The sequence below is a fragment of the Schistocerca nitens genome, chromosome 5 (assembly GCF_023898315.1).
Source record: "Schistocerca nitens isolate TAMUIC-IGC-003100 chromosome 5, iqSchNite1.1, whole genome shotgun sequence".
Classification (NCBI taxonomy): Eukaryota; Metazoa; Arthropoda; class Insecta; order Orthoptera; family Acrididae; genus Schistocerca; species Schistocerca nitens.
In genome coordinates, this window is record NC_064618.1 from 500,810,602 (window position 1) to 500,823,376 (window position 12,775).

At 42.1% G+C, this 12,775-nt stretch overlaps 1 protein-coding gene across 1 annotated transcript in view; it reads left to right on the forward strand.

Moving 5' to 3' along the window:
* LOC126259863 (facilitated trehalose transporter Tret1-like) overlaps positions 1-12,775 on the forward strand; it is an 88,627-nt gene that overhangs the window by 15,960 nt on the left and 59,892 nt on the right. The window contains exon 2 of the mRNA XM_049956921.1: positions 8,046-8,431. Coding sequence (XP_049812878.1) covers positions 8,046-8,431 — 386 coding nt within the window. The remainder of the gene's footprint in view (positions 1-8,045; positions 8,432-12,775) is intronic.

Sequence of the window (12,775 nt, forward strand, 5' to 3'; positions counted from 1 at the left end):
GTAAATCCAACCCATACCGTGACTTTCTCGTCGTGCAATGGAGTTTCCACAACAGTTCTAGGATTTTCGGTAGCCCAAATTCTGCAGTTGTGGGCGTTGACAGGACCTCGGAGCGTGAAATGAGCATCGTCGGTCCACAACACGTTACTCAACCAATCATCTTTCGCCATCTTTTGAAACACCCACCGCAAATGCCCTCCGCTTCACTAAATCGCCAGGTAACAGTTCATGATGCCGATGGATTTTGTACGGATAGCATCGGAGGGTACGCCTCAGTGCCAACCAAACAGTAGTGTATGGAATGCCGGTGCGACGTGCGACTGCACGAGCGCAGTCTTCCCCGTTCATAGACAAACCAGCTACAGTCTCCATTTCTTCTTGAACTGTCTCGGCAGAATTACGCCTTGCGCTCGGTCGGCCACTACGGGGTCTATCGTCTAAACAACCCGTGGCTTCGAACTTCGAAATCTTTCTCGCTACAGCTGCATTTGTCAACGGACCCGTTCGAATCCCCTTCCTATGGCGATATGATAACGCTGAACTAGCACATTCCCCATTCTGATAATATAGCTTCACTAAAAGCGCCTTTTCGGGTAACGTCAACCTGCTGCGACTGCTGGCGCATCTGATTCTCTCTACTATAGCTCCTTTTATACACAATTGTCACGTGCAGTCACTGAAGTTTTGCTGTCCAGCGCCATCTGTCGGACATTTTGTGAACTTTGTTTTTTTTTTGTTCTAATAAAACCCCATGTCATTCCAAGCATGTGTGTCAATTTTTACCTCTCTATCTACATTATTCCGTGGTTTATTCAGTTTTCAAATTCATACTGAATTTTTGATCACCCGGTATTTACAATTTCATTTTTGCATTGTGTACATGGAGTCATCCCAAACAGTTAGTGCCCATCATGTCTTTCATCCAACGTCCAATGTCAATGGAAAGCGCCGGTTTGTTTCCCGTTGTAAATAAAATGATTTTAAAGCGGAATTTTAGGTGTCCATTCGATAAAGCGGTTCCGCGTTAGTCTAGTCCGATACTCGTTTTGTTGATATCTATTAACAGGAACAGTAAAACTCGAAGAATAACTAGTATCCCAGTATCGATTGTGCAGCCCTGGCCCACGCTGACTGCTGCTGCCAGATTTGCAGCGTTATCTGAGTCTCTGCTGGATTGCTGTTTATTCTTAGTGTTTCACTGTCCCTCTTAATACAGACCGATAACACGAATATCGCACTAGACGAGTCTGAGACCGCTCTGTCGAAAGAGCCCTGTAAAATTCCGCTTTAAAAATGATTTTGCTTGTAACGGGAAGCAAACCGACGCTTTCCAATGACACTGGACGATGCATGAAAGATGCGATGAGCACTATTTGTCTGGGCTGACTCCAGCTACACAACGCAAAAACGAAATTGCAAGTGTCTGCTGAAACGCCATAGAAAGCTAATAAATTCATAAATGCAGAACAGTCATACTTCTTCTCTACTACTTCGAATCCAAATGCCTAACAGTGTTACAGGAAAAAGATTCTTCTCTGTGTTATCCAATTTAACAAATGATGAACGAAATTGAACCAAAAACGTAACACAAAAGTTATAGCAGCTACAAGGCCACAAAGAATAATCATTGAATGCCGACGAATTTACATTCTAGAAAAATCATACTAAAGTGTTACATTGCCCCTGACGTCGAGATATATTACTGTGTAACATAATGGGTGGTGACATCAATGATCAGTTACATTTTCCTGAGGAAAGCATGTCCATCAAATAATTTATATGAATGTTCAAAAATTCTTAGACGGCAGTGTTTAGAAAATGTCAGTGGACAAAATATCGTTTCATTTAACTTTAAGCTTATGCTAATTCACACTGAATCGTAGTTTTGACTTGACATCCGTTTGTCCTTCAGGCAAATCGATGAAGTTGCATAAAACTTGAATTACTGATATTTATCTTCTTGTGTAGTCAGTCAGCGAGAGAGACTATTGCTATGCTCACCTATGCCACAGTGCTACCTATGTACGTAAATGCGTCAATTTGTGTGTAGGACAGATAGACGAAAATCAACGCTTTCACTGTTGAATGTGTGAAAGTATGTGATTCTCTATCCGATGAGTCACATAGATATTGCAGCTACTAGGCTGCAAAAAATACTCAGTGAATGCAGAGGTACTTACATTCTAGAAAAATCGTATTAAGATACTAAAGTGCGCGTCATTTACGACGGCGGCCGAGTTTAGGTTCGTTCTGCGCATCTGACGTCACAAAAGTCAGCCAATGAACAGAGAACGACGTTGTCAGAGCTCGATTGCAGTGCAGAGCACGGACGAGTGGCTTCAGATTTAGAAACCTTCAGTCATAAAGTAATTGAACAAAAGCAATGTCTTGATAGCAGACTTTCTTTTATAGAAAGTTTGGAAAAAGCATTATTTATACCAATTGCTTCATATTCTATTAATTAAACCAAACAAGCAATAAGGCTCCTAATTCCGGCGATAGCAAGGAAAGGTGTTTGTATCATTCTCACGAACAGCTTTTTCGCAATAAAGAACAACGGTTATTGTTTATTTCCTATTGTACTTCGACGAAACGTGAATAATTCATAGTCATACCAACAGTGTTTGTATTTGGCGTGATCTTTTAGAGTCCTCTCAAGGTGACTGTTAGAAAGACGAACTGCGTTAGCGTAATGGTTAAGGTGCTTGGCTGCTAAGCGATAGATTCTGAGTTTTCAGTACTTAATATTTTCTTTATTTAAAAACAATATCGAAGTGTCTTACATCATGAATTTTATTCGTTTGAATGTTTTTGAAATTTATAGTTCTTTGTCTCTTCATTATAATCATAAGTTTTCGGTTTTTCTAATTTTGTCCTCCAATATTTCTTTTCACAGCAATTAAAAACAATGAAAAGGCACACATACTTTTTTCATGTTATCTGTTTTGTTTGTATATCTTCTCTTCCGCAGTCGCTGTTTTACTAATCATATTCAGATATATTCTTTGCGATAGTATTAAAAGTATTATTTAGAGCAAAATTTCGGCTCGTACGTTGCCGAGCTACTTGACTGACTCAATTCTATGTACGCTGCTTTGGCAACATCATCATATTCAATGTTTTCGTCAACTGATCTATGTTTTGGCAAGTATTTGCTGTCCGTTGTGACAAACACAAATTTTTTACGCACTGCGCATCATTGACAATATATTTTAGTTTCTATATTTTATTACGTCCACAATTCAGTTTTGTGTACTTCGCCAATTTTGTTTTAATCACAACTTTTTGGAAAAAAGCGAAATGACTCTGGTATAAATAAAACTTTTATTACAGTCGCGAAAGACGGAATATTTCTGATATTGCATACCACACCTATCTGGTACTTAAATTAAATGAGATATTGTTAAACAGTAAGTTTTATACGAAATTCGGGTATCTTGTCCACATTTCATTCTCAACATTGTGGCAACTAAAATCGACCATAAGGAAAGTATACGCTATGGACATTTACCACTGCAAACTCTTCAAAATTTCGTACAATGGTTTACTACATTTAATTCTGCACAATAACTGCGTTGAACATCGAAACAAAATTGTCATTTATGGGGGGAAGGTATCAGTCAAGATGATGTGTAAAAATCAAATTTTTGGTCCAAATAGTTTTTGTGAAATCGAATGATAAGTGCGTCAAAGCAGTCTGAACACCGTGTGTCGGCACAGGCGAGCAGTGCAGTTATGACAAAATCGCGCACAGCGCGGAATTCGGGGAGCACGTCTCTGTAGCAGCGAAAGGGTTAATGCGGCCGTGGTGGCTTTACTTCATAAACTGCGCGCTCCCCCCTAAACGTAAGTTTGCGAACTATACTATACTATGGCGCTGCTTCTCTTGGCGCTTGCGTCGTTTGCAACGCAGCAATCTCCCGCGTCCTAAGGTCGTCATATATTATTGTTGGGCGGTTGCCCAGAAAATAATGGACCGCATTTTTTTTTCTCGGCCGAAAACAATGCTACAAATGCGAAACGTTACGTACGTATTATCTGAAGCCTCCTGAGAGAGCGCGCCACGTTTCCGTCACTTCAGACAGATAGCGTAGGTGCAGGACAGTTTCAGAATGGCGTCTGTAGCTGATGTAGGGTACAAGCAACAACGTGCCGTCATTGAATTTCTCACTGCAAAGACAGAAACTGTGGGGAATATTGACAAACGCTTGTGCAAAGTCTACGGAGCATCTGCTGTCGACAGAAGTACAGTTTGTCGCTGGGCACGGAGGTCATCAGAAAGTGGTTCGGCGAAGCTTCACGATTTGCAGCGATCGGAGAGATCATCCACGGCTGTCACACCTGACATATTGTAACGAGCTGATGTCATTCACGACGAAAGACACATTACGTCTCGGCAGTTGGCGCTGCATCGTCAATCAGGAAACGAAGTTCACACAGTGAAGCACTAGCTCCGCCACAGACTTCTTTCGTGTGTGTAGTTCTAATTGTTAAATAAAGAATTGTTTAAGAAAAAAAGTGATTCAGCTTAGGACTGAGTGAGAGATAAGCTGGATACAGTAGAGACTCAGCTAGGAGGGCAGGAGTGTCGTCGGTGTAAGTAACCATTGTGGTACTAAGTTATATGATCTGTTTCCTTTTTTGTGTTTCCATTCATTACCGCAAATGGCTGTTAGAGTGATTACTCATTGGAGAGTCAGCGACTTTTCAGCATAATACCAGCCAAGCTAGTAAGGGGCAAAATTGATTTCAAGTTCCAGCATTTGCCTTACAACCAAGGGAAATTTCTCGAAAACCTTGGTCAGAACGGCGATAAGAGAATTATTCTTAATTTGATTCTGGGAAGCATGTCAAGTATTTCTTCTGTTATCCAAGGTTTCTTCGCAGGTACCTTCCTTGTACCTCTGTTTGTCCGTCCAGCTTCTGCCAGTATCCTTTTTAAAGATGTCCATTCCTCCTCAGATGAAATGCCTACTGTGGTGTTCATTATCGCAATATCTACGGCCTTGGAGAACTTCAAACGCATCTCTTCCTTCCGTACTATTTCAGTATCCTGTTTCGTTCCACAGTGATTATCCCAGATTCTCATAAAGTTCTGTCTACCTTAAATCATTACTACGGTTTGATACAGCTCAAGCATGATGGAACATAATGTTGTCCTCTCAAATAATGTTCTTTGAAGGGTCACTCCGCAGGGACCTTCAGGCTAATTTCTGTCGCCGACAAAACGACATGACATTTTCCAGTCAAACGTGTTCGTTCACGGAGTTGTAGAGCAGTTAAATACGAATCATCCTGAGAGGTTTCAACCAGTAGCGTATCTTCTTCCTCAATCTAAAAACACCATAAGCTATGTACAGTCCTTTCCAAAGGCTTCTTTTCTCGGAACCAATCGTTTCACCGATGTGCACACATTACAGCGGTGCGACACCCTGAGAACCCAACCATTCCAAGTCACATCCCGGCCATGTAGTGGTCTCTTTCCAACGTCACAGTTATCAGTTACGGCTTCCATAAAAATGCGATTAAAATTCAGGGTGAAAGGATGTCAGTGATAAGAGTTGCTTGCTTAGTTAGTTAGTTAAATGTTCCATAGATCATTTGAACTATATCTTTTACAAGATATGTATACGCGATAATCGTTAACGTAAAACAAAATGGCTCTGAGTACTATGGGACTTAACATCTGAGGTCATCAGTCCCCTAGAACTTAGAACTACTTAAACCTAACTAACCTAAGGACATCACACACATCCATGCCTGAGGCAGGATTCGAACCTGCGACTGTAGCGGTCGCGCGGTTCCAGTCTGTAGCGCCTAGAACCGCTCGGCCACCACGGCCGGCCGTTAACGTCAACGAACACTTTTTTTTTTTTAGATTTACCTTTCCACCTATATTAAAAAACTACCCCCTTTTTTTACAGATTACCATTTGTAAATAAAAATTCGTCCGTCGAATAGGAGTTCTCTAGGAAAAATTATTTTAGTTTACATTTCCAACTTGATTAGCTATCTATGAGGCACTTTGTTATTGGACAATGTCAGCTTTGATGATAGGTAATAAAGGCTATTTTTTCGTCTGTAGTTGCAGGTATGGACATCACTATTCTTCTCATAGTGGAATGGATTAATCATGAGGAACTTCAGTAGCGAATGATACATTGCGACGGTGTAGTTAAAATGCCTAGCTCCTCGAAGAGGTACTTAAATCTTGACCGTGGGTAGGTAGCACTTATTATTTGTACAGCTCGTTTTTGAGTTATCAACACTTTCTTTTTAAGTGGTGAATTACCCCAGAAAATTATTCCATACGACCTTATTTAGTGGAAATAAGCAAAATATTTCAGGAGGTTCATTCGTTTGTTTCCAAGACTAACAATTATCCAAATAGCAAAAGTAACTGAACTTAATCGTTTGACATCTCAGTAATGTGCTTCTTCCAGTTCAAGTTTTCACCAATATGTGCAACCACAAATTTGGAGATTCTACCCTGTTTACCGGCTTATGTCCATGTGCTACTTCAGTTGTTGGTACGACTCTATTTCTTGAAGAGGCTCACTTGATAATACTTTCAGAAACATAAATAACAATCTCTCCTGTTGCTTGCTCTCTAATGGGACTTCTTGTAATATTAATATCGTCTGCAAAAAGTAGCAATCCGCTTGATGAATGTTAAGAGGAAGGTCTTTCACGTATATAAGGAACAGTGGTGGATCAAAAAATTGACCGTTGTGGGATTCACTTATTGATTTACCCCGCGTCATTACTGATTTGCCGGCCGCGGTGGTCTCGCGGTTCTAGGCGCGCAGTCCGGAACCGTGCGACTGCTACGGTCGCAGGTTCGAATCCTGCCTCGGGCATGGATGTTTGTGATGTCCTTAGGTTAGTTAGGTTTAAGTAGTTCTAAGTTCTAGGGGACTAATGACCACAGCAGTTGAGTCCCATAGTGCTCAGAGCCATTTGAACCATTACTGATTTGCTGATGACATCGGTGTCATTAGTGAATGTGAGAAAGAATTACAGCATCTGTTGAGTGGGATAGTCTAATGAACACAGAATAGTGACTGACAGTAAACAGAAGAAAGACCAAAGTAATGAGGAGAATGAAAAATGTCATTACCAGTAAATGTAACACCAAAACTGCAGACCATGTAATAGATGAAATAAGGGAATCCTGCTTCCTTCGAAGCAAAATAACAGAAGCAAGAAGGATATAAGCAGCAGTCTAGTGCAGGTAAATAGAGAATTTCAACAAAAAAAGTGTCTACTAGTGTCAAACACCCCTTAATTTGGGTAGTAAAATTCTGAGAGTATAAGTCTCGACGACAGCATTTTATAGAAGTGACTCACGAACTGCAAAAAAAAAACGGAAAAGAAGAGAATCGAAGCGTTTGTGACTTGGGGTTGGAGAAGGAGGTTGAAAACTTAGCAAACTGATAAGATAAAAAATGAGGTCCCCCACTGTGTTGACAACGAAAGGAATATATGGAAAACACTAAAGAGATGAAGGAATAGATGATAGGACATATGTTGAGAAATCAGCACGTAACTTCCGTGGTACTGTAGGGGAAAACGTACATTTGAAAATATTCAGCGTATAGTTGAGGGCATAGGGTGCTGCTCTGTTATGAAAGGGCTGGCACGGGAAACTGACACAGGTAGTATTGTACCAGTCAGAAGACGTTAAGGCTAAAAACGAAAAAATCCGTACGCAACACTAAGTTCACTTAAGCAGAGATTACTCAATCAACATAACTCACCGAAACTGCATCTGGAAACATCGATGTACCTCTCTTTCCCAACAATGACATTGGCACACTGATTGAAGTTGTCACGTCCTTCTAATTGTTGTTTACTTGGGCTTCTTTAACGATACGTTCTCGTCTTTTTGCTGCTAGTAGCGCTTCTTTGCTTGTTCTTGGACGTACGTGTTCGAATTCATACTGCTATCCATCATGTCCAGTGTTGTACTAGACACTTTTCCTTTTAAATTAAGAGTTGCAGCCTTTCCTATAAGCACTTGTAACAAGGCTGTACATCCGCAGCGACGCTGGGCTACGTGACGTTCGGTGCCTTCCTGGGCTGGGGAGCGCCGGTGCTGCCGCGACTCACCTCCAACTCGTCACACATCCCTACCACCGAAGACGAGGCCTCCTGGATCATCGCGTCCAGCTCCCTCTCCATGGTGTTCCCCATGCTCTTCATCGGCCACCTGGTTGACATCGTGGGCCGCAAGCGGATGTTGCTGTTCACTGTGTTCCCCCACTCGGCGCTCTGGCTGATCCAGATCTTCGCCACGCAACCCTGGGAGTTGATGCTGTCCCGCGTCATCGGCGCCATCGCGCAGTGTATTGTCCTGGTCGCCTCACCGTGCTATCTCGTCGAGATAGCCGAGCTCGAGATCCGGGGAACACTGATCACAATCTACCAGGTAAGCAAACAATGAAGCGACAATTTTGATGCGTAATTGGTGTCGAGGTCTAGAGTGACTTGGGACATCCAGAACGGAGTTCACCTCATCAACAGCTGATGTGTGAAGTGTGACTATAAACGAGAGATTCCGGCTGTCACTGTAGTATGAAGCAAATTGCACTTCCCGATCGCTCACAGAATCGCCGTCAAAGTAGTTATAAAGGCAATTCTGATTCCTTCTCCCACCAATTTCGGGGCTGGGTTTGCAACCAAATGTTAATATGTTCATAAGTTCCAGCACCAACTAGTCAAATGAAAACCCAACATCTGCCACAAAGCGACCACGGAATGGTTCCATTCAAATTAATCACCACCCGTGATACGAGACGAGACGAGATAATCGACTCCTGTTCGTAGGACGCGGTCGACCGCTGATGGATCCACAACCGCACCCTCACTTGCATTTCCTCGTCTGACTGAAATCAAAATCTTTCTTCCGGTCACCAAGGATGTGAAAATCACACAGTGAAAGATGTGGGCTGTATCGAGGGTGTTGGAGTGCTTTCCGACCAAAGTGCTAAAGCGTAGCCTTTGTCCGATTGGCAATGTGGGGGCGGGCATTAGCATGCAACAGGAAGATTCCGACAGCACAAGGGAAAATGGCAAAGCCAACAATAGCAACATCCCACATCTCCTCGCAAAGAAATCCAAAGATGTTTATAGAAGTTCTGGTAAGTTCATGATGACCTTCATCTTAGACTGTAATGACCCTCTGCTCATCTTCCTCAAGCGATTTGACTTTATGGCACCTCGCAGTTTCTGCAAAGTGACTTCATAGCGCTGCACGTTGATTGTGGTTCCACGCTCGACGAACTCTACGTTCAGAGGGCCCCTACAATCGAAGAAGTGTGTCACGACTTCAACGGAACTTGAGTGAACAGCTTTGGATCACTTTGGCGAAGGAGATTTCGGATGTTTCCACTGGTGGCTTTGCTATTTGCTCTCGGGTTGTCGGAATTCTCTCGGACGGTATCAACCTGTTGCACGATAACACCCGTCCCCACACTTCAATGATTTGGTTAGGAAACACCGCAGCATCCTACGTACAGCCTGGATATTTCACACAGAGTGATTTTCTCATCTGTAGATACCCGAAGAAAGACATGCATGCACTTCGGTCTCAGTCGGACTAGGAAGCGCAAGAGAGGATGTGGTTGTGGATCGGTAAGCGACCGGCCGCGTTCTGCGAAACAGGAATTGATAGTCTCATCTACCAATGGGGTAAATATCTTAATGCGTGTGACGTTTACTTTTGAATGGAACCATTCCATGGTAGTGTTGTGACGGGTGTTCGATTTTCATTTGACTGCCACTCTTACACAAACTGTTCAAAAAGCTTTTGTGCCACTAACAATCAATTCCGTGTGGGCTTAAATTCAAACGGAGCAGGTAATGACAATAAGATTTATAAAACTAAAAAAAGGAATTACTTGTCTTTGAAATAAAAACAAAACAACCAGACTAAAGGCAGTCTGACAAAAGTGCACATCTGTAAAATCAAAATTTGCTGGTGTATAACATTGAAAACGATATTGCCCCACTCCGTACATTGTAAGGTTCTTGGCTCCTCCTTGACATGCTTCCCACAGGGCATAGCAAAACTCATTTACTCCGAATCTAATTCCCTCAGCATCACCCGATTTAATTCTACTATATTCCATTATCCTCGTTTTGCTTTTTTGATGTTCGTCTTACATCCTCCTTTCAAGACACTGTCCATTCCGTTCAGCTGCTTTTCCAGGTCCTTTGCTGTCTCCGACAGAATTACAATGTCATCGGCTAACCTCAAAGTTTTTATTTCTTCTCCATGGATTTTAATTCCTACTCCGAATTTTTCTTTTGTTTCCTTTACTGCTTGCTCAATATACATATTGAATAACATCGGGGGTAGGCTACAACCCTGTCTCATTCCCTTCCCAACCCCTGCTTCCCTTTCATGCCCCCTCGACTCTTATAACTCATTCTGGTTTCTGTACAAGTTGTAAATAGCCTTTCGATCCATGTATCTTACCCCTGCCACCTTCAGAATTTGAAAGAGTATTCCAGTCAACATTGTCAAAAGCTTTCTCTAAGTCTACAAACGCTAGAAACGTAGGTTTGCCTTTCCTTAATCTAGCTTCTAAGATAAGTCGTAGGGTCAGTATTGCCTCAAGAGTTCCAATATTTCTACGGAATCCAAACTGATCTTCCCCTAGGCCGGCTTCTACTAGTTTTTCCATTCGTCTGTAAAGAATTCTTTTTAGTATTTTGCAGCCGTGATTTATTAAACTGATAGTTCGGTAATTTTCACACCTGTCAACACCTGTTTTCTTTGGGATTGGAATTATTACATTCTCCTTGAAGTCTGAGGGTATTTCACTTGTCCCGTACATCTTGCTCACCAGTTTTGTCAGGACTGGCTATCAGTAGTTCTAATCGAATGTTGTCTACTCCCAGGGCCTTGTTTCGAGTTAGATCTTAATGTTTTGATAGTGTGTGGTTTTACCCCCCCCCCCCTCTCCAGAAATCTTGGTTGCGGTGACAGACTGATTTGTAATGGTACTTTCCACAGTAGGGGAACCACGAGCCGCGCCTGACCTGAGACAAGAGCATCGTCAGGAGGTCCCAGGGAAGTGCAATTCTCTACGTACATAAATGTTTTGACATTTAAGATGAGCAGCAATCTCCGACTGTTTGCTGATGATACTGTAGTATATGGGAAAATACCGTCGTTGAGTGATTGTTGGAGGATACAGAAGGCAGATAGAATTTCTATTTGGTGTGACGAATGTCAGCTTGCTGTACATATAGCAAAATGCAGATGAGTAGGTAAAACTATCCTGCAACTTTCGAATACAGCATTAGTAGTGTGCTGCTAGACACAGTCGCAACGATAGAATATGTAGGCATAAATAGAAGAGGGATGTGAAGTAGAATGAATGCGTCAGGTTGGTGGGAAGGTGAATGTGTGACTTCGTTTTATTGGGAGAATTTTGGGAAAGTGTAGCTCACCTATAAAAGAGGCAGCGTATAGAACACTGGTGCGACCCATTCTTGAATACTGCTCTAGTGTTTGGAATCCCCACTAGGTCGGTTTCAACGAACATATCAAAGCGATTCAGAGGCGTGCTGCTATATTTGTTACAGTTACGTTCCATCAGCATGCAAGTATTATAGGCATGCTTCGGGGCTTCCCTGGAGGGGAAGATGTTTTCTTCCGGAGGTATTATTGAGAAAATTTAGATATCTAGCATTTGAAGCTGACTGCGGAACTATTATACTGCTGCCAATATACATTTCGCGCAAGGACAACTAAGATAAATTGAGATAATTTGGGCTTATACAGTCTCTTATAGACAGTCGCTTTCCCCTCACTCCGTGTACGAGTGGAACAGGAAAGCAAATGACTAGTAGTGGTATGTGATACCATCCACCTTGTACCATAAGATGGCTTGTGGAGTATGTATGACATATGGAAGTGTTGTATGTTTCGAGCATCGATTTTTTACATACGCACGAATTTCTACTAATTTTGCCTAACGACATTTCCGTGTTATTTTTTGAACCGAGAATGCAACAACCTCTGGTTACTCAGTATTTCCCGAATTTTGTTATTAAACCACCGTCGGTCCTATTCGTCCTTTATCCATTTGCTCGGCGTGTATCTCTCTAGAGCGCAATTTAGTCTGTTTAAACCAGGCCCACAATTCCTGTACTTTCATCATATTGGAACTAAATGGTGTCCATCCATTGTCCAAGTAGGATGGTAACAAATGCTTGTCTGCTCTTTTCAGCATAAATGCTCGTGTAGACTTATTGATGGATTTATTAACTTTAATAACGATCGCTAACTTTCTACTGAGCTCTCCTCAGCCGTTGTCAAGTAGTAAATGAATGCAGTCTCGCCGTGGTCTCGCCGTGACGTCACTGGTGCTCTCTTCGAGACCTACGAGAAACACAGGTCGTGGCGCGAACGTCACGAAGTTAGGCCTGAGTTCGCTCGCTCGCTCAATTCGGCAAACTACGATCCCACACCTGTTAACTCGCAACTAGGTGTGTTCGTACAAACGAGAACTGCACCTTCTACTGGAATCCGATATTATTGAATCTCACTGTTATTAGTCCTACAAGGATTGGAATTCCATAGGCCTACTTATAATTTGTTACGACTGTACTGGGGTACAATAAAATTAAATCATGCCAAAATGATCATCAGTTGCATAAGGCACCTCTTCTTCTATTAAATGATGACTGTTACGCTGAAGATACTAAATGCTGTAAACAGGCAGTTATACCATTTATATCGAGTATTGATCTTAAATGA